This window comes from Arvicola amphibius, chromosome 2, assembly GCF_903992535.2.
Source record: "Arvicola amphibius chromosome 2, mArvAmp1.2, whole genome shotgun sequence".
Taxonomy (NCBI): Eukaryota; Metazoa; Chordata; class Mammalia; order Rodentia; family Cricetidae; genus Arvicola; species Arvicola amphibius.
This window is the reverse complement of record NC_052048.2, coordinates 1484765-1504210: the sequence shown is the minus strand read 5'-3', so window position 1 is coordinate 1504210 and position 19446 is coordinate 1484765. Positions and strand designations below refer to the sequence as shown.

Sequence of the window (19446 nt, the reverse complement as noted above, 5' to 3'; positions counted from 1 at the left end):
GGAGGGAGGGAGAGAGGTGCTGTTCATACTCCTCCCCCAGGAAGGAATTCTAGCAAAATATACTATCATCTTCATGAAAGACATATACATGTACTCATGTTTTGCTAGTATGGCAAAAGAAAAAACTGATAAAAACTACACCTCTGAGAAGAGCAATGTACGGTAACTGGAGAACTGAGTAAGCAGTGAGTTTGACAAGGACCTTTTCAACACTTTAACTGTTCAGTATTCAACATATACTCAGACTGCACCCATGCTCAGTCTCACTGTGTAGACCCAGCTGGCCTAGGACTCACTGCCTACGTAGTAGACCTACTAAAGTAGACCCGGCTGACCTAGGACTCACTACCTACGTAGTAGACCTACTAATGTAGACCCGGCTGACCTAGGACTCACTACCTACGTAGTAGACCTACTAAAGTAGACCCGGCTGACCTAGGACTCACTACCTACGTAGTAGACCTACTAAAGTAGACCCGGCTGACCTAGGACTCACTACCTACGTAGTAGACCTACTAAAGTAGACCCGGCTGACCTAGGACTCACTATCTACGTAGTAGACCTACTAAAGTAGACCCGGTTGGCCTCAAATGTATAGAGAATCACCTTCCCGTCTTTGCTTCCAGAAACTAGCTGTTGTATCAGATTTTTTTTTCCACCAAGACAGGGTCTTACTCTATCTCTGGCTGTTCCTGGAACTCACTCTGTATACCAGACTGGTCTTGATCTCACAGAAATCTGCCTGCCTCTGCCTCCCAAGTGCTGGGATTAAAAGTGTACGATACTATTCCTGTATGATACTATTTTGCATCAGGTATTTTTTTAAGTGAATAAAAGTTAAAATCAGTGCTGAAATACACTTTCATGTAAATTTATATTTCAACCTTAGAACATATTCTAACACTCAATTTTAATTTCATTTTGGGTATTTTATTTAATTAAAATAATTTGTAGGTATGGCTTGATAATTTGATATATGTTAAACTATTATTTTGAAGTTCAAATAATCCAAAATCTGGACTCTACCAATATCCTTAAAACATCAAATAAAAATGAACCTGCTTGAGTACCCATTCTGGATTTCCAATTTTGCCCTTTTTAACCAACCATAGATGTGTTCTTCTTTGAGAGAAGTCTGGCTTCCAGAGTTCACCTTCACTACATGAAAGTTCAAAGTTAATGAATGGGGCAGGAGAGAGATCTCAGCAGTCAAGAGTGTGTGAGAACTCCAGTTCAGCTCCCAGCACAGATGCTGGGCAGAGCACAACTGCCTGTAGTAACTCCAGTTCCTGGGGATTCAATACATCTATGTGCACATACCCATGTGTAGACACATGCACACATATATAACTAAGATATACACATATGCACGCAACAATTGATGAAAGAGAGGGGAGCATATGGGAGGGTCTGCAGGGAGGAAAAGGACCAGAGAAACAATAAAAGTAAGAACAGGTGACCAGGAAGCCAGATCGCAGCCAGGTTTGCCTCTAATTATCCTGAAGGTTTTATACTTTCATCTCTAGGCAGGAAGCCAGATGTGATTTGCTTAATGTGTCTCAACTTTAACTCATGCCTCCTTTGATGACTATAGTTAACTTTGAATGCTCAACATTACTTGAAGCTCAAAAAATTAATATCAAGATCAGAAAGATTAAGCAAAAGACAAAGAGCTATTGTTTCTAAAATAATCCTGCGGTTTCCTCTCCTCACCATATCCATATTAGGAAAAACTGAGTTTAGTGATTTCTTAGGTCTCATGAGATTGAAAATACAAGAGTAAAAGAAGTATAGCTAGCTTAAGTACAGCTATTCTAAGTTAATTAACTCACTGTCACCAAGAAGACCAGATTTTCAACATGAAAACACAAAACTAAAATATTGAATATGGAAATTAAAATTTTACATAAAGTCCTAAGGTGCAGGAAGGTCTCAGCAATCTGGGTGCCTTACGAACATGGGATGAACTTGTAGTCACGTGGCTAACAGTGCACTGTAAAGAGCTGGCACCTGCTTCCCAAACCCTCACCGAGCAGATCTGTCACTGCTAAACACAGCAGCCTGTGCTCACAGATGCAACGAACACGTGGCTAATCTTCACTAAGGAAAGACCACGCACCACTTGGAAAGGAGAACCCAGGTGGACTGTGGGTGATGTGTGACAAGAACATCCCAAGGACAAATCTAAACCTATACCTGACCAGCTGTGACCAGGTACAAGAGTCCCCCTGACCCTCACATTTCTGCCTCTGCAAAGGAGACTCCATTACCTCTTGGCATTCTTTAGCCAGCGAAGGGGTGAGCACTGAACAGAATGTCTAAACTCTTGTCCCTGGGCCAGTTGGTGGAGTGACTGCCTAGCAAGCACGAAGCCCTGGGTTCCATCCCCCAGCACTGCATAAAAAGCATGTGATGAAACACACCTGTTCTGTCCCAGCACAAGGTAAAGAGGTAAGGGCAGGAGGACCCGGAGTTCAAGGCCATCCTTGGCTACGAGTAAGTTTGGGATCAGCCCAGGTGGCATGAACCCTGTCTCAAAAAATTAATTCTATAGCTCAATGATCCTCTGGGATACACCTCCCCATCCTTATTGTGCCTTTGGCACCACAACCCTGCTCCTGTACTAAACCTGCCTGAAGGTGCGTTCCCACATCACCTGCCACTGTAACTGAGAGTCCATCTCTCTCCACTAAGATTAGACTGTGCGGTCCTAGCGGGCAAGTCCCTTGTTCTTTTCAATCTGGAATTCACAGAAACCTAGCCTGACACACAGGAGATATGATGACCTAGTCTCAGGTTAATACAAAGGTGTATGCAGGTCACTTTCAATAAATGTGTAACTTCCCTCCTCAATCATCTGAATACATTACTTTAAAACTTGAGAGAAATTCAATTTATTTCTCTGTGTGTTTAGACAAAGGATTTCACTACCAAATCCTGGTTCCTGTATAAATGCTCAATTATGAGGATATAACTGATTCCTAACTGAAGGAAGTTAGGACAGGAACTCAAACAGGGCAGGAATCTAGAGGCAGGAACTGATGCAGAGGCCATGGAGGAATGCTGCTTACTGGCTTGCTCCCTATGTCTTGCTCAGCCTGGTTTTTTTTAAGTTTATTGATTTTATTGAGTTCTACATTTTTCTCTGCTCTCCTCCTTTCCTCTCCCCTCCCCTTTCCCAAAGTCCCCATGCTCCCAATTTACTCAGGAGATCTTGTCTTTTTCTACTTCCCATATCAATTAGACCTATGTATATCTCTCTTAGGGTCCTCATTGTTGTCTAGGTTCTCTGGGATTGTGATTTGGTGAGGACAATTCTTAAAACTTACCAATACAATAAATACAACTCTTTAACACCAAGACTTTAGGCTGGTGAGATGGCTCAGGAGGTGAAATATCTCAATGGTTAAAAATGCTGCTTTTTCAGCGGACCTGGGTTCCTATCCCAGCACCCATAACAGGTGCCCACAACTGCGGATAACTCCAGTTCCAGGAAATCCAAGGCCCTCTTCTGGCCTCTAAGAATACCCAGGTATGTGTATACATTCAATATACACACAACAAATACAAATTTTAAAAATAGATTAAAGGAAAAAAATTCATTTGCCACAAATGCCTGGCCACCTGAGTTCAGTCCCCAAAACCTACAATGGAAGAAGAAAACACAAGAGCTGTCCTCTTCCATACACACGCCACGGTGAGCACACACACACACACACACACACACACACACACACACCAAGACAAGAATTCATAACCACAGGTCATATAAATTTTAGTTAATAAAACCCCTATAATAGAACACGGGGAGGCCCACCTCTTGATGGTCTTCCACGACTGTCAGGACAGTGTCGATAGCATGCAGAATCCCCATAGCCATGACAGTTTTGTCTTCAACTTCTTCATACTCATCACTTTGAAGAACTTTACCAAATATCTCAGCCTGTATAAAAATTACATCAGAACACTCACTATCTGGTATCACTGCACCATGGAGGAGGGGCTGCACACCCAAAGGCAAGCATTTCTCAGACACTATGTTCTACACTTTGTTGACTGAATCACCTTTTCTCTTGCAATGGCAGATCATGTCATGCTTATATGAACACCCTTCTGCATCCGTTATAATCACTGACATAAAACACACATGAGCTATTATAACCATTGACTAATATTTAACTTCTAGTAATCTTTAGACTAAATCAAATTCTAGAAACACTGAAAATAAGTGTTTCTAAAAGGAAAGATGTAACAGAACATTTAGAAGATGAAACCAAAGATCACTCAGAAAATGAAACAAAAACAGATACAGAAAAAAAAGAGAAGAAAAGCTATGGGAGGACCCAGTTCTGGTCTGATATTCCACATCAGGAAGCACAGGAGAGGGGAGAAAACAATAGGAACATTTTTATCAAAGAGGCAACAAAAAACATTCTCCTGAACTAGCAAGATGGTTCTGTGGGCAAAGGCACTTGCCACACAAGGTTGGTAACAGGAGTTCAATGCCCAGGACATACATAAAGATGGAAGAAGAAAAACAATTTTATAGAATTGTCCTTGAACCCCCACGTTCTGCATCACACACACACACACACACACACACACACACACACACACACCAAGAACATATACAATAAAAATAAATTTTAAACTTTCCAAAGAAGGGAAATGAAATTCCAATTTCAAGTACAAAAGTAAGAGTTCAAATGACTCATATCAAAAGTGTTGTTAGGGCATTTCTATATATTACAGGTGAAAAGACTATCTTCAATGGGGTTAATTTAAGGCTGATCAACCCAAACTCAGGAATACCTTATTGACCGAGGCAAATGCTGTCATGTTAAGATTTTATATATAAATAAAACAACTCCAAATTCTGGAGTTTAATTTATTTAGGAGGGTGGCCTTATTTAGACTCCTCTGGGCTTTTATTTTTAATGTATATAGGTGTTTTGCCTGCATATATGTCTGTACAACAAACACGCACATGGCTGATGCCATCTGGAATTACAGACAGTTGTGAGCTGCCGTGTGGGTGCTGGGAGTTGAACCCAGGACCTCTGGAAGAGCAGTCAGTGCTCTTAACCACTGAGCCATCTCTCCAGCCCCCATTAAGGGTTCTTTACAAAACTAGTATACACTTAGCTCATTCTTACTGTTGCTATGTGGCTATTTCTTCTTAAAGGGAGTGAAGAGAAGACTCAGGAAGCAAACAAACCTTACAAGGCTCACAAAACAGAATTCACAAGGCTCTTCTCCAAATCATAACACAGTAAGTACTGGGGAAGAGAGTGAGTTGCCTGGAAGTTACACAGGGAGCTCCAGGGATGCAGCTTCCAGTCACCCACGTCAGGATAGGCTTTTCAATGACGCCACTGCCTTGAATCTGCCACTCTCCTTTAAGTAACCCCAATAAACTCACTGGTTCACTAAGCTAGGCTTGAATAGAATCATTTCTTTAGTCTGTCATCAGTGCCCTATTTGGGATGCACAGAGGCTTGTTCATACCTTCCCAGCGGAAGTCATCCGACACTTACCAAGTGCTGGGTTGTGTCGACAGCGATGGAGGTCACCTCATGACTGTACTCACAGATCATCTTCTGGATGACGTTAGTGACATCATCATTCTCCGTCTCTCTGACGATATGCAGCAGCTCCTGCATGATGGGCCTCACGTATGGTTTCATGTGCTCCTTGGCTAACGCAGGCAGGTAAATGAAGTCAGCAAGAGTTGAACGCTCACACGTTGTAACCCAGATAAGGTTCTAGACGCTGCTGTGCTGTGCTGTGCTGTGCTGAGCCAGTGACAAAGCTGTGACTCTCCTAGAGTCCCACAGCATCAGGACGTGTGCTCTGCCTAAGAAGAGCTGTCCTACACCCTAAGAAATTCTATTACACAAATGTTGTGTCATCAGCCTGACTGTACCCACATGACAAGTATGAGAACTCCTGCCCACAGACGCCATGGTCAGCTCTGATGGGGCTGTCGCTGTCCTGACCCATCTCTACCCACAGATGCCATGGTCAGCTCTGATGGGGCTGTCGCTATGCTGACCCATCTCTACCAACCCCATCCCCCAGCAGATCTTTACACCTCATCCAGTCTTCCCACTAAAACAGGACACAAGCTCATGTTCTCATGAAGCTGAACTTAATTGCAAAGGTTATTTAGATCTTTGTGAACAAACAAAACACCTATGTCACTGCCCAGTGGAAATATTACTTGCTAATTTCTGAACTGGTAGAACCATAGAGACCCTGGAGCTGAATCTTGGTGCTGTCCACGCTAACTTCTTAAACTGAAACAGGAGAAAGGATTAGAGCCTTGTCAGCTTTGTTAAGCTTCAGAGAGAAGCCATCAGATGCCTTCCCCACTTCATGTAGCCAGGCAAGAGAGCACCAATGGTCCAGGTGTTTTAAGGCCCAGCTTACCCCAGTATCCACAATTTTTAACTGGAAACCACACTAACAGAGCTCCTAAAGCAGGTAGAATAAGTACCTATAAAATTCAGAATAGGACAAGAAATCTAAACTGGATCCTCAGACTTAGAAATCTCCTTTAGGGAAGAAACGGATGATTTAAAAAGGCAGCATCAGGGCGGTGGTGGCGCATGCCTTTAATCCCAGCACTCGGGAGGCAGAGGCAGGCGGATCTCTGAGTTCGAGGCCAGCCTGGTCTACAGAGCTAGTTCCAGGACAGGCTCTAGAAACTACAGGGAAACCCTGTCTCGAAAAACCAAAAAAAAAAAAAAAAAAGCTTTGGATCTCTGTGAGTTCGAGACCAGCCTGGTCTACAAGAGCTAGCTCCAGGACAGGCTCTAAAGCTGCAGAGAAACCCTGTCTCGGAAAACCAAAAAAAAAAAAAAAAAAAAAAGGCAGTATCACCTTGGGCCTGGTTAGAGATCAGGGACTGCAGTGCAAGCGCAGCTTCGACCTTGACGGGCATCTCCTCATCTTCAATCAGGCTCTTCTTCGCTAGTTCAACAGCATTTCTGAGGTTGAGCTCATTATGAAACTTCAGAGAACTAAATGCGTGCAGCACCCAGCAGGACTGCAATAAAAGAAGGGGTAGAGACTGGAGTGACGGTACTCTGTGACAGTGTCAGGACAGAGACGGGGTGACGGTACTCTGTGACAGTGTCAGGACAGAGACAGGGTGACGGTACTCTGTGACAGTGTCAGGACAGAGACGGGAGGGGTGACGGTACTCTGTGACAGTGTCAGGACAGAGACAGGAGGGGTGACGGTACTCTGTGACAGTGTCAGGACAGAGACGGGGTGACGGTACTCTGTGACAGTGTCAGGACAGAGACGGGGTGACGGTACTCTGTGACAGTGTCAGGACAGAGACGGGAGGGGTGACGGTACTCTGTGACAGTGTCAGGACAGAGACAGGAGGGGTGACGGTACTCTGTGACAGTGTCAGGACAGAGACGGGGTGACGGTACTCTGTGACAGTGTCAGGACAGAGACGGGGTGACGGTACTCTGTGACAGTGTCAGGACAGAGACGGGAGGGGTGACGGTACTCTGTGACAGTGTCAGGACAGAGACTGGGTGACGGTACTCTGTGACAGTGTCAGGACAGAGACGGGAGGGGTGACGGTACTCTGTGACAGTGTCAGGACAGAGACGGGGTGACGGTACTCTGTGACAGTGTCAGGACAGAGACGGGGGTGACGGTACTCTGTGACAGTGTCAGGACAGAGACGGGGTGACGGTACTCTGTGACAGTGTCAGGACAGAGACGGGAGGGGTGACGGTACTCTGTGACAGTGTCAGGACAGAGACAGGAGGGGTGACGGTACTCTGTGACAGTGTCAGGACAGAGACGGGGTGACGGTACTCTGTGACAGTGTCAGGACAGAGACGGGGTGACGGTACTCTGTGACAGTGTCAGGACAGAGACGGGAGGGATGACGGTACTCTGTGACAGTGTCAGGACAGAGACGGGGTGACGGTACTCTGTGACAGTGTCAGGACAGAGACGGGAGGGGTGACGGTACTCTGTGACAGTGTCAGGACAGAGACGGAGTGACGGTACTCTGTGACAGTGTCAGGACAGAGCCGGGAGGGGTGACGGTACTCTGTGACAGTGTCAGGACAGAGACAGGGTGATGGCACCCTGTGAAAAGTGTCGCCCATGAACAGTGTCACCCATGAACAGTGTCGCCCATGAACAGTGCACACATGAACAGTGCACACATGAACAGTGTCACACATGAACAGTGCACACGTGAAAAGTCTTTGAATCATCACACTACTTCACAAACTATACTACAGGTGAGATCTCAAGATTCGTAACAGGGAAGAGAAGAAGAAAACTTACTCTAGCTCGCAGATATCCCAGGTTAGACAGTAATAATGGAAATACGTGGTTCTGTAGGAACAGCTCAATTTGGTCCTTGAATAAACTCTTCTGTTAAGAACAGAAAGTGAAAAAAACAAAAAGTCAATGTCAGTGGCCAATGATTCCACCATACGTAAGAGCCACGTCCCAAAAGTGTGTTTATAGTGACCTGCAGTTAATGTCCAGTTTTGTAAAACTGATCTACATCATTAAAGCAAGTCAGAAATAGTATCTTAGAACGATTTTGTATTAATTGATTTTTGTACAAAGAAGAAATTATACTAAATCCTTTCAGATCTTTTTTACAGAGCTATAGTTCCACACTGAAAAACTGGCAAAAGAAAATTTTCTTTTTAGTTAGGAAAGTGTGAAACAGCTGGTGAGAAGGCTCAGCAAATAAAAATGTCTGCCACAAAGCCAATCACCTGATTTTGATCCCTAGAACCCACACAGAGACAGGCAAGAACTGACTCCCAACCCCCACACATCTTCCTCTGACCTCCATGCCTGTGTTATGGGGCACACATGCAAAGGACAGGCACACGCACTCAAAATCAGTAAATAAAACGCAATAAAAACTCTCCTTTTGTCGGGGGGAAATCAGAAGGGTGGCGGTGGGCTGCGGAGGACTGGGAAGTGAGTGTGATCGTGGTACACGATGTAAAATTCCCATATAATCAATAAAAATATTATGTTGGAAGATGTAATAAAAATACTTTAAATCCCAAACAGAAAAATAATAACTACATATTTTTAAATGTATATAGGCTACAATGGAAAGGATATTTACAGAAAAGTCAATCAGCAGAATTGGTCACCAAGAACTTTCATGCTTATATTGACTTGAGAGTCACAGCTTGAAGTTAAATGTTGATAATCCGAGCTGGGAAAACGGCTCAGTTGGTGAACTCTCTGCCACACAAGCACGAGGACCTGAGCTGAAACTCTCAAAGCGGCCAGAGTAATGGTGTACCCGTGCATATTCGTAATCCAAGCATGGGAGATTCCCAAAGCTCAATGGCCAGTCTAGCAATTGTAAGTTCCAAGCTAATGAGGGACCTGTCTAAAAATAAACAAACAGCAGCTGGAGAGAGAGCTCAGCAGTGGAGAGAACTGGCTCCTTTACCAGAGGACCCCGGTTCAGTTCAGTACTCACACGGCCCCTCATAGCCATCCGTAACTCCTGCTTCAGTGAGTCTGACACCTTCTTCTAGCTCTTCAGGCACCAGGCACACATATGTACACAGACACACATGCAGACAGATACCCATACACATAAAAGTGAGTAAAGTAACAAAAATAAGGGGAGTCATAGAGGAAGGCACCTCACTCTGGCCTCCAAATCACATGAACACACACTATCACACAAACACTACACAAATACCTTCCAACATATGAAAGAAAAAAAAAGAAACTGATAGTCTTAACCTTCAACAAAATCTCAGCCAGGGAACCAATCACATGCAAGGCTCCATCTTTCTTCCTAGGGTCAAAGTTCAGGTCTGTTAGTATTTGATAACAGAACGCCATCATTTTTGGCAACACCTAAAGAAACAGAAGAATCCATTTCAATCTGCATGAATCTCCATCTTATTACCACCATGTTAAATACGATGTGCATTTTCAAATTTAATTTTCAAAATTAAAGCCATTTACTGTGTTTTATTCATCAACTATAAGCTCAAAAAGAAAGGTATCAAAGATATTTCAATCCTTTACTTTAAAAAAACTATTTAAAGTGATAAGTTGTAAGTAATAATGATATAAATTGATAAATATTGAGGACATGTTAGAACGCCAAATAATACAAGCTACTTTTCGGTTAAGAACGACTGCATACCTCTTTCCTTTTCTTCGCAGCTGTGTACAAGAGGGTTTGGGCTGCAGTGGTGGGAGATGCATAATCTTCAAAAATATCTAAAATGTCAAAGTAAATCTTGTTAATAAAAATACAATTCTTTATTATACAGATTTAAGCCTGTGCAGCGGATTGCAGAGTAAAGATCCCACGGTTTTGATGCATAATCTAATTTATGATTTAGCATGTTTAGCAAACACCATGTGCTCAACCTTTCAAGAGATAAGACTAAGGAAAAGCAATATGTCTCAGGTATCTATTTTCCTGAACACAGGGAATGTACTTCACCTCTATCAAAATGCAACAGGAACTTACTCAGAGTGTTCTATGCCAGGCACTGCTCTAGACTCTGGGGATAAAGGTTTGAACACAGAAGCTTACACGTCAAGAAAGAGATAGAGATTACACGAAGGGACTACAGCAGGTAGGCAGAGGAAACAGTGGGGGAAGAATTCTAGGAGGGCCTGGCCCTTTACAGCATCCGACAGATTCCTTGTTGAACAGGGGAAGTTCTTAAGTACTACGTAATACCACGGAGACTTCCACAGCTTCACAGCAGGCTGTGTCATTAAGAATCTAAAAACCTGCTGCTGGTGCACGCCTTCACTCCCAGCACTCAGGAGGCAGGGGCAGGTGGATCTCCGTGACTTCGAGGCCAGCCTGGTCTACAGAGTGAGTTCAAAGACAGCCAGGGCTACACGGAGAAACCCTGTCTCAAAGCCCCTCCTACACCTCCCCCACTCAGTACCACTCCATGCTGAGTACTGTACTACAATTTTACACTAAGATTCCAGCTCCTTAATTGGTATTCACAGTTGTCTTTGTACCCTGCTCACAGGTGAAAACACTGCCCCTCACAGAGGCTGAGCCACAGGCACACAGGGATGCAAGCTTGTGGCGCTCACCTCACACCTCCACAGCATCAAAGCCCGAGCTCAGATCAGCTTCTACCAAATCTAAAACCATTACTCTTGGGAACTGGATGAATCTGATTACAGAATATGATAAAAAAAAAAAAAAAACACATCAGTTTCAATTGATGGAGGAGTGTCTATGTGTTACTTTCATTTATTAATAAAGAAACTGCCTTGGCCTTTTAAGAGACAGAAAATTAGGTAGGCGGAGTAGACAGAACAGAATTGTGGGAAAGAGAGGGGAGACGCTTCAGGCAGTCGCCATAGTGAGTCACCATGCCTCTCCTCTCCAAGATGGACGCAGGTTAGGATCTCTCCTGGTAAGCGATCCACCTCGTGGTGCTATATAAATTACTAAATATGGGTTAAAGCAAGATATGAGAATCAACCAATAAGAAGCTACAGATAACAGACCAGGGGCCAGGCAGTATTTAAAAGAATACAGTTTCTGTGTAATTATTTCAGGTAAAGCTAGCCGGGTGGCGGGACGTAGCCCCACTGCTCCATCTATAGATCCATCAACATTCAATATTAATCAATACATTTAGACAGGAATGTAGTGATCTTCTTCCCTATCGTCATTTGGAAACATAGCGCCTATGTCAAATGACTGGCAGGACCTCTCGATCATGCCAGGAGAGAATAAGCAAGGGGAAAGCTCCTCGGTGACTTTTTCAGTTGCCAATACTCTTCTAACCAACTTGCAATTAAAAAATAAATTATATGTGCATGAGATTTTGCCTTCATGCATGTCAGGATACCCATCATGCCTGTTGTCCAGGGAAGCTGTAAGAGGGTGTCAGACCCCCTGAAACTGGAGTTACAGATAGTTGTGAGTGACCTTGTGGGTGCTGGAAATTAAACCTGGATTCTCTGGAAGAGCATCCAGTTCTCTTAACTGCTGAGCCATTTCTCCAGCCCCAGTTGGTGAAATTTGGAACTACTCACTATAGCAAGCAGGCTGAGAGCAAACATAAAAGGGTTTGTTTTTTTATTGTATTACAGCATAAAGATACTAGAACTATTAGTTGTTATATTTTTAAAAAAAACTAAAACAAAACAAAAAATGAAGATACCATTTTACCAAAACAAAGAATAAATTAAATAATGTTAGATTTCTAAAAGTTAAGTAAATACGCTGTACATTACAAACAGGGGCTGGAGGAAAAGGTACGACGTTGGGCACGGTGGCACACATATAATCCAGTGGTGGGGAGGCCGTGGCTAGATTGCTGCAAGTTCAAGGCAAGCCTGAGAACACAGAGACTCTCACAAAGTCAAAAGAAAAAGAAGGGCTGAAGGAATGGTTGAGCAGTTAACATGGGGTGGAGGGACGGCTGAGCAGTTAACACGGGGTGGAGGGACGGCTGAGCAGTCAACACGGGGTGGAGGGACGGCTGAGCAGCTAACACGGGGTGGAGGGATGGCTGAGCAGTTAACACGGGGTGGAGGGACGGCTGAGCAGCTAACACGGGGTGGAGGGACGGCTGAGCAGCTAACACGGGGTGGAGGGACGGCTGAGCAGTCAACACGGGGTGGAGGGACGGCTGAGCAGTTAACATGGGGCTGGAGAGATGGCTCAGTGGTTTAGAACACTTGCAGCTCACGATGACCTCTCCCTACAGCTCTAAGGAAGAATACGACACTGTCTTCTGGCCTTCTCGGGCATCCACACATTCATAGAAAAAATGTCTTAAAAATAAAATAGAAAATGCTGAGCATCTGAAGAATGCGCTAGAGTGGAGGTTAGCTCAGTGTAAACGACTTGCTTAGCACACACAGAGCCCCACACTCAATCCCAGCACACCTTTCCAGGCAAGATGGCTACACCTATAAATGCTGCCCTCAGAGAGTTGAGCCATTAAGACTGTCAGAAATCTGAGACCAGCCTACACAGTAAGTTCTGGGCCTGACTGGACAAGTGAGTGAGAACTTATCTCACAAAGCCTTAAACAGAAGGGAGAATGACTTCATTATGCTGTCTTAGCAAACAAGGAGAGGGGTGGACACCGGAGGAGGAGGAAACAAACCCCGCACAGGACAAGGACGTTTCAAAGGAAAAGGCAGAATGGAGAGAGAATGGAGATTGTCAGTGCTGCTCCTTCCCTTGCTCTCCTGGAGTCGAAGCACGCTGAGCTCTGTTGCTCGAGGTCCCACAGGGTGGGCCTTGGCAGGAGTTTAAGCTGCAATATGGAACTTTATACACCTGACTCAAACAGTAAAACAACTTTCCCACAGCACCCTCACATACCTTAGTTGTGCCAATCAAGACCAGGAGAATAAAGACATGAGAAAGGAAAGAAGAATATAAAATAAAGCAAATAAATACAGCAGCCTTCTTGCTCCCACATACCTCAGCTATGGATACAGAGTTACACATCAACATCTGCACAAGGCTTTACCCAGAGAAAGCGGGAGTCATTATCAGGCAACCTACTCAGTACTACAGCTTCTAGAAAGATGCAAATCAAAAAGATCCCCAAAGGACCTGGGCCACATACAGAGAGGCAGATGAAGGAAATCCTGTTTCCTGGTGGAATAGGAAAGGTGCAAAGGAAGGGAAGCAAATCAAGCGGAGGTGCTTCTGAAAACAGCACGAACCCAAAATTATCCCAGAATGAGTGCTATGTGGTAACACAGCACAGAAAAGCCAGTCCCTCCGTTTCACTCCCACGGTCTGGGTAACAAACCACTCGGCAGGGGCCTTAGCCCTGACGGAAGAGATGAGTAAGGGTTCTTTTCATCACCTGCACTCAAAAGCATCAAGCTCCTTGGTGCAAGATAACATTAAACTTTGCTGAATTTCAGAGTTCACCATACAGAGCAGACTGCTTGGGAATATAAATTTAGTCTTAATTATGTGTGTGTGTGTGTGTGTGTGTGTGTGTGTGTGTGTGTGTGTGTGTTGTATGAAGGAACTGATGAAGGAAAACTCATCTCAATTACCAAATTTCATCCTTATGTACTCATATGGGTCTTCTTGCCACAGCTCTTCATCCTCGTCTTTGTAACACATCACAGAAAAGATCACATCTTCAGAGATAGTCTAAGATGAGAAACAAACAACACAATTGAGTACGGCCATTCCAGCAAGACTCATGACATTAGATTTTCCAGAGTTACAGTAATCCTGCTCAGCCTGCATTCACATCAGCAAGGACAGCCATAGCTGAAGACTCAGACAGACTGAACACGTAGAAGCCGGAGGTTAGAAGCAGGAAAACCAGTGATGTCCCTTGAAGTAAGGACAGGAACAAAAGAACTTCACTAACAGACCAACATTAAATACACCTTGATTTCCTGTGGAAGAAAAATGTCACCAGGGTTATATTTACTATTGTTATAGTTCTCATTCTGAAAATGCTTCGTGTGTCCATGTTGGCCCCAAGCATCAATACAGCAACATTTGTTCCTTGTCTGCTCCATCTCCCAAGCCCCAGTGCTCTACTCCACAGCCATGTGTTTCAGAGAAGTTCCCTAAGCAGTCTGTGCACAGCAGCTAAGCTGAAGCAGGCCCTCTGTATTCTAGTGACTACTCACATAAAAACATGGCCTGGGCTAGAAGGAACCTGGGATTTATTCCCAACACCCACAGTTCTAGAGGACCCAAAGACTTTCTGACCTTTTTGGGCACCAGGCATGCACACAATTCAGAGATAAAAATGCAGCAAAACATCCATACATACAAAATAAAAATAAAAACATCTTTTTTTTAAAGGATCATTTCTTATCACTTAGTTGAAATTCAGCCTAAAGGTCAGTATTTTCCTGAAACTTTCTATGTGGAGCAATGTAAAAATAAGGCCAAAGGAAAAGATGCTTTTTCATATTTCATGTCACCTTTACAATTACAGGTATAGAGTAAGCAAAATGAAAACATTACCTTTATTGCAAAGAAATTACCACTACTTGATGACAGTACATAGGCAAATAGTTACAAAGAGCCCACAGTTCACAAATTTAAAAGATCCTACAGGGGGCTGGAGAGATGGCTCAATGGTTAAGAGCACTGGCTGTTCTTCCAGAGGACCCGGGTTCAACTCCCAGCACCCACAAGGCAGCTCACAGCTCTCTGTAACTTCAGGACAAGATGATCTGACACCCTCACACCACTACACATAAAGTTAAATTATTTTTTAAAAAGTCTTACGTATGTAAGACTTGTGTTCAGATAATGCTAACCAAAGCTGGGTATAGTAACAAATGCAGTCCTAGCATTCAGAAAGTAGAAGAAGAAAAACGATGAGTTCATGGACAGACTGTATAGCAAGACATTGTTAAAAAATAAAACAAAAAGATAATACTACCTAAACTCTATCCTAGATACCATGAAAGTAAAGCAACTGATTTTCTTGTCATAACCAACTTACAGAATTTAAGAACAAGGGGTTGGGAATGTAGCTTAGTTGACAAAGCGCTTGCCTAGCATGAGGCTCTTGAAGCCTTCAGTTCAATCCCCATCACCCCACAGATCAGATATGGCAGGTGCAGTGGTGCATGCCTGCAATCTCAACTTTAGGAGGTAGGGACAGGAGGATGAGAAGCTCAAGGTCATTAAATTAAACCTGGCATGGTGACACATGAATTAATCCCAGCACTTAGGGGGCAGAGGCCGGTGGATCTCTGTGAGTTCAAAGTCAGCCTGGTCTACAGAGTGAGTTCCAGGACAGCGAGGGCTACAGAGAGAGACCTTGTCTCAAAAGGGGAAAAAATGTTTTATACCAAGAACTCAAGAGTTTATTGGAAGTGGAGAGCCAGTTCTTAATGTCTTTAAATTACGCAGATATTCATGTGCAAATAAAGTGTATATATCCCATCATTTTCCATTCCGATTTGTTCGTTATTTTAACAAATGACAATGCTGAATTCTATCTAAAAAAACCAGCTGGTATTAAAAGCAGGGTTAGCTGTTACCAGTTTTAACAAAAAGTAAAGCTGTTTTTAATAAAACAAAACTTCAACTTCTCTGAATCAAAGAAGAGAGGAAGGAAGAAAGGAAGGAGGAAGGGAGGGAGGGAGGGAGGGAGGGAGGAAGGACGGCAGGCAGGCAGGCAGGCAGGCAGGCAGGCCAGCCTTCTGGTGCTTATCCACAAAAGAAAAGTCATTCATGGGGCTGGAGGGACGGCTCAGAGATTAAGAGCATTGCCTGTTCTTCCAGAGGTCCTGAGTTCAATTCCCAGCAACCACATGGTGGCTCACAACCATCTGTAATGGGGTCTGGTGCCCTCTTCTGGCCTGCAGGCATACACGCAGACAGAATATTGTATACATAATAAATAAATAAATATTTTTTAAAAAGTCATTCATCAGGCTTCATCTTCTGCAAAATAATACTCCCTTTGTAAAGCCCTGCTGGCAGCTTTCAAAATGTTTTCACACAAAGGTCAAAAAAAAACATTACAATCTGCCTTAACAGACCAGAAACCAAGGCTAAATGAATGAATGACAACTGACACCAACCCTCCCAATTCACAAACCTGAAGATCTCTCTCTTCTCAAATGCTTAAACTTTGGAAGCCCTTCGTAATGTAAGAATGCACTTGTTAGAAATTATTGTTAGCGGAAACAGAGATTAAACAGAAACACAGGTATAAACAATACCTGCTTTCTCTAAAAAACCCAACTTAACTGGCCATGGTTTAGAGAGCCACCAACACTAACCTGTATATGCGGCTTCATCTGCTTCCAGGTCACAGCATGGACAACCCCTTGGTTGAGATAGTGCAATGCTTGCTGAAGAACACGGGGGGCTACATATTCTTTTTGTCTGTATTGGTCTAAAATTTTTAGTAGGACCTGTAGGAAAATGGGTGGGGATTGGAAGGGATGAAGATAGAGCAATTACTATGTTAAAGGGCAAATGAATGTTTGAGGCATGGCATAAATACTGTGTAGACGGGGGAGATATTGTGAGGAAGCTCACGCAGGCTTTTTACTTTTTAGATAGGTCTGTATGTTACACTGAGCTAAGAGATGCCACACTGAACTTTAGGCATTTGTTCTTCTAAACTATATGCTGTTCAGAATAAGTCTGTGTTCTAGTCCATGGCTAGTCTGGTGGCTTCAGTGAACATGGCCCCTACAGGCTTATAGGTGTGGCACTCTTAGGGGTGTGGCCTTGTCGAAGGGAACTTGTCACTGGTGGTGGGCTTTGAGGTTTCAGATGCTCAAGACAGACCCAGTGCCATTCTCTCTTCCTGCTGACTGCCAATCCAGATGTAGAACTCTGAGGTCCCTCTCCAGTACCATGCCTGTTTGAGTGCCACCTGCTCCCTGCCATTAGGATAATGGAATAAACCTCTGAACTGTAAGCCAGCCCAAGTAAATGCTCTCCTCTACAAGAGTTGCCATGGTATGCTGTCTTTTTACTTTGACTAAGACAGCTAGTTTCTCCTAGTTTCAGTAAAACTACAGATCTGACTGAGTAAATAAACATTTCAAAATTTTATATAACAGCAGCACCAAAGCTCAGACCTTAATCGGAGGATAAACACTAAACAGTTCTCTTATCACCAATTACCCGTTGAAATAACTGGATCCCTAACTAACCTTCATACCAAAATAAACTCCAGAGAGGTAAACACTTCAGCAGTTAAAAACCCTAGGCACGGAGTTCCTAGATTTTTTATGGGCCGGCTACAATTGCGTTTATAAGAACCTTGAAAAGTGTCTATGACTGACTCAAGGGCCTACAGAGACAGCACAAGGCTCCTCCCATCCTATTTCCTGGTCCTCACCACGTCACTGTGTCAAGCTTATGAGAGAGTTGCTAAATCTTTCAAAACATGTACAAAATTTATAAACCAGAATGTGAATTTTACCCAACTTACCTAAAATCTAGGTTAACAAAATTGGTCTGAGGCCAACTGCCACCTAGAAGCTCCAGCGATGGCAGCTGAGGAACAGGACTGTCCTGATACAGCTGGGTGCACACAAGTGTGGTGGCCATGTCAGAGGAGCAGCAGGTGACAGCTGACACTGGGGATCAGTCCACCAGCATGCAAGGCACTGAGGGGTAAACCTCAGGTAGGCAAGGCCCTGAGCACCTCAGCCCCAGAACGTCTCTTGCTCCTGCTGTGTCTTTGCATGTTTGCCACTGACATTTTTCTCTGGTATCTGCCATGGTGTGAATGGATGTGGGGAGATCCCCACTGTCTTTAACGTAGTGGGTTTATAACATGGATGATCCCATTTTACATTTTTACCTTTGACTTATTATGAAGATGATTTCCTCTTAAGCTGAACTGCTTAACTGAAGCAATGATTTTATACAATAATAGTATTAGTTTAAAAAGACTTTGATGACTGGGGGGTCTTTAATAAATATAGTAAGGGATTATGACAAAAGTTATCTTAGTGGGAAAATTAATATAGATAAAAGCAAGATATGGTGTTGCCCTTGCCCTGCCCTGATAAAGCAGAGGCTGTAGAGGACAGAAAACGAGAACAAGTAAATGTTTGTCACACAGCCAGTTTTTCTTGAGGAGCCATATAGACTGTGGTTAAGATTTATGATTAAGAAAAACAGGTGAAGCCGGGCGGTGGTGGCACACCCCTTTAATCCCAGCACTCAGGAGGCAGAGGCAGGCGGATCTCTGTGAGTTCGAGGCCAGCCTGGTCTACAAGAGCTAGTTCCAGGACAGGCTCCAAAGCCACAGAGAAACCCTGTCTCAAAAAAAACAAAAGAAAAAGAAAAACAGCTGAGTCCCAGAAGCCCAGTTAGCTCAAGTTCTTTTAATCTTAATGTTTGGGGTGGGGGCGGGGGGAATATTCACAGGTTTCTGTGTGCATCATAGCTGAAATGGAGCTTTAAAAAAATAATTTAAGGTTATATTAACATGTTTTTGTTAATGGTTTTGAGGTTAAAAAAGAATCTTGACAAACAATTTAAAGGCATACTTTAAATAGCCAAGCGAGGGACTCACTGAGGTCAGGAAACAAGAACAACCGCAGCCTGGCTACTGCTGGCTGATGCACCTTTCTTCCTAGGATGGGTTTGTAGTCAAGGGTAAGATTAATTCCTTACACCCATTTCTGCCCTCAGCTTCCTGATAAAAAACTGTTGATGAATGGCATGCACCCTGAGGATTTAAAGTAGAGCCGACTGCTTCCCATGTATAAAAGTTTAGATTTGTAGTTCCTTTAATATTTTTTACAAGATTACCTTTTAAGACAAATAATAAAATAATTGGTCCTTTCTTTGCAACCACAAAATGCAACCTGCTAGCAAAAGAACTGACTGAGAAAAATACCTTGCTTGGTTACACTCTGTTAATCTATAACAAGTTGCTTGGACATGAATGTATGTGAGTTCTTGGAACAATT

At 43.5% G+C, this 19446-nt stretch overlaps 1 protein-coding gene across 2 annotated transcripts in view; it reads right to left on the bottom strand.

Moving 5' to 3' along the window:
- The window catches only part of Ipo8 (importin 8), a 62461-nt gene that overhangs the window by 19416 nt on the left and 23599 nt on the right, over positions 1-19446 (bottom strand). For both annotated transcript variants that reach the window (XM_038318845.1, XM_038318846.1), the window contains exons 9-16: positions 16783-16917; positions 14068-14167; positions 10190-10266; positions 9778-9894; positions 8329-8418; positions 6886-7051; positions 5538-5698; positions 3818-3943 (exon numbers count right to left, since the gene is read on the bottom strand). In XM_038318845.1, the coding sequence (XP_038174773.1) occupies positions 3818-3943; positions 5538-5698; positions 6886-7051; positions 8329-8418; positions 9778-9894; positions 10190-10266; positions 14068-14167; positions 16783-16917 (972 nt within the window). The remainder of the gene's footprint in view (positions 1-3817; positions 3944-5537; positions 5699-6885; positions 7052-8328; positions 8419-9777; positions 9895-10189; positions 10267-14067; positions 14168-16782; positions 16918-19446) is intronic.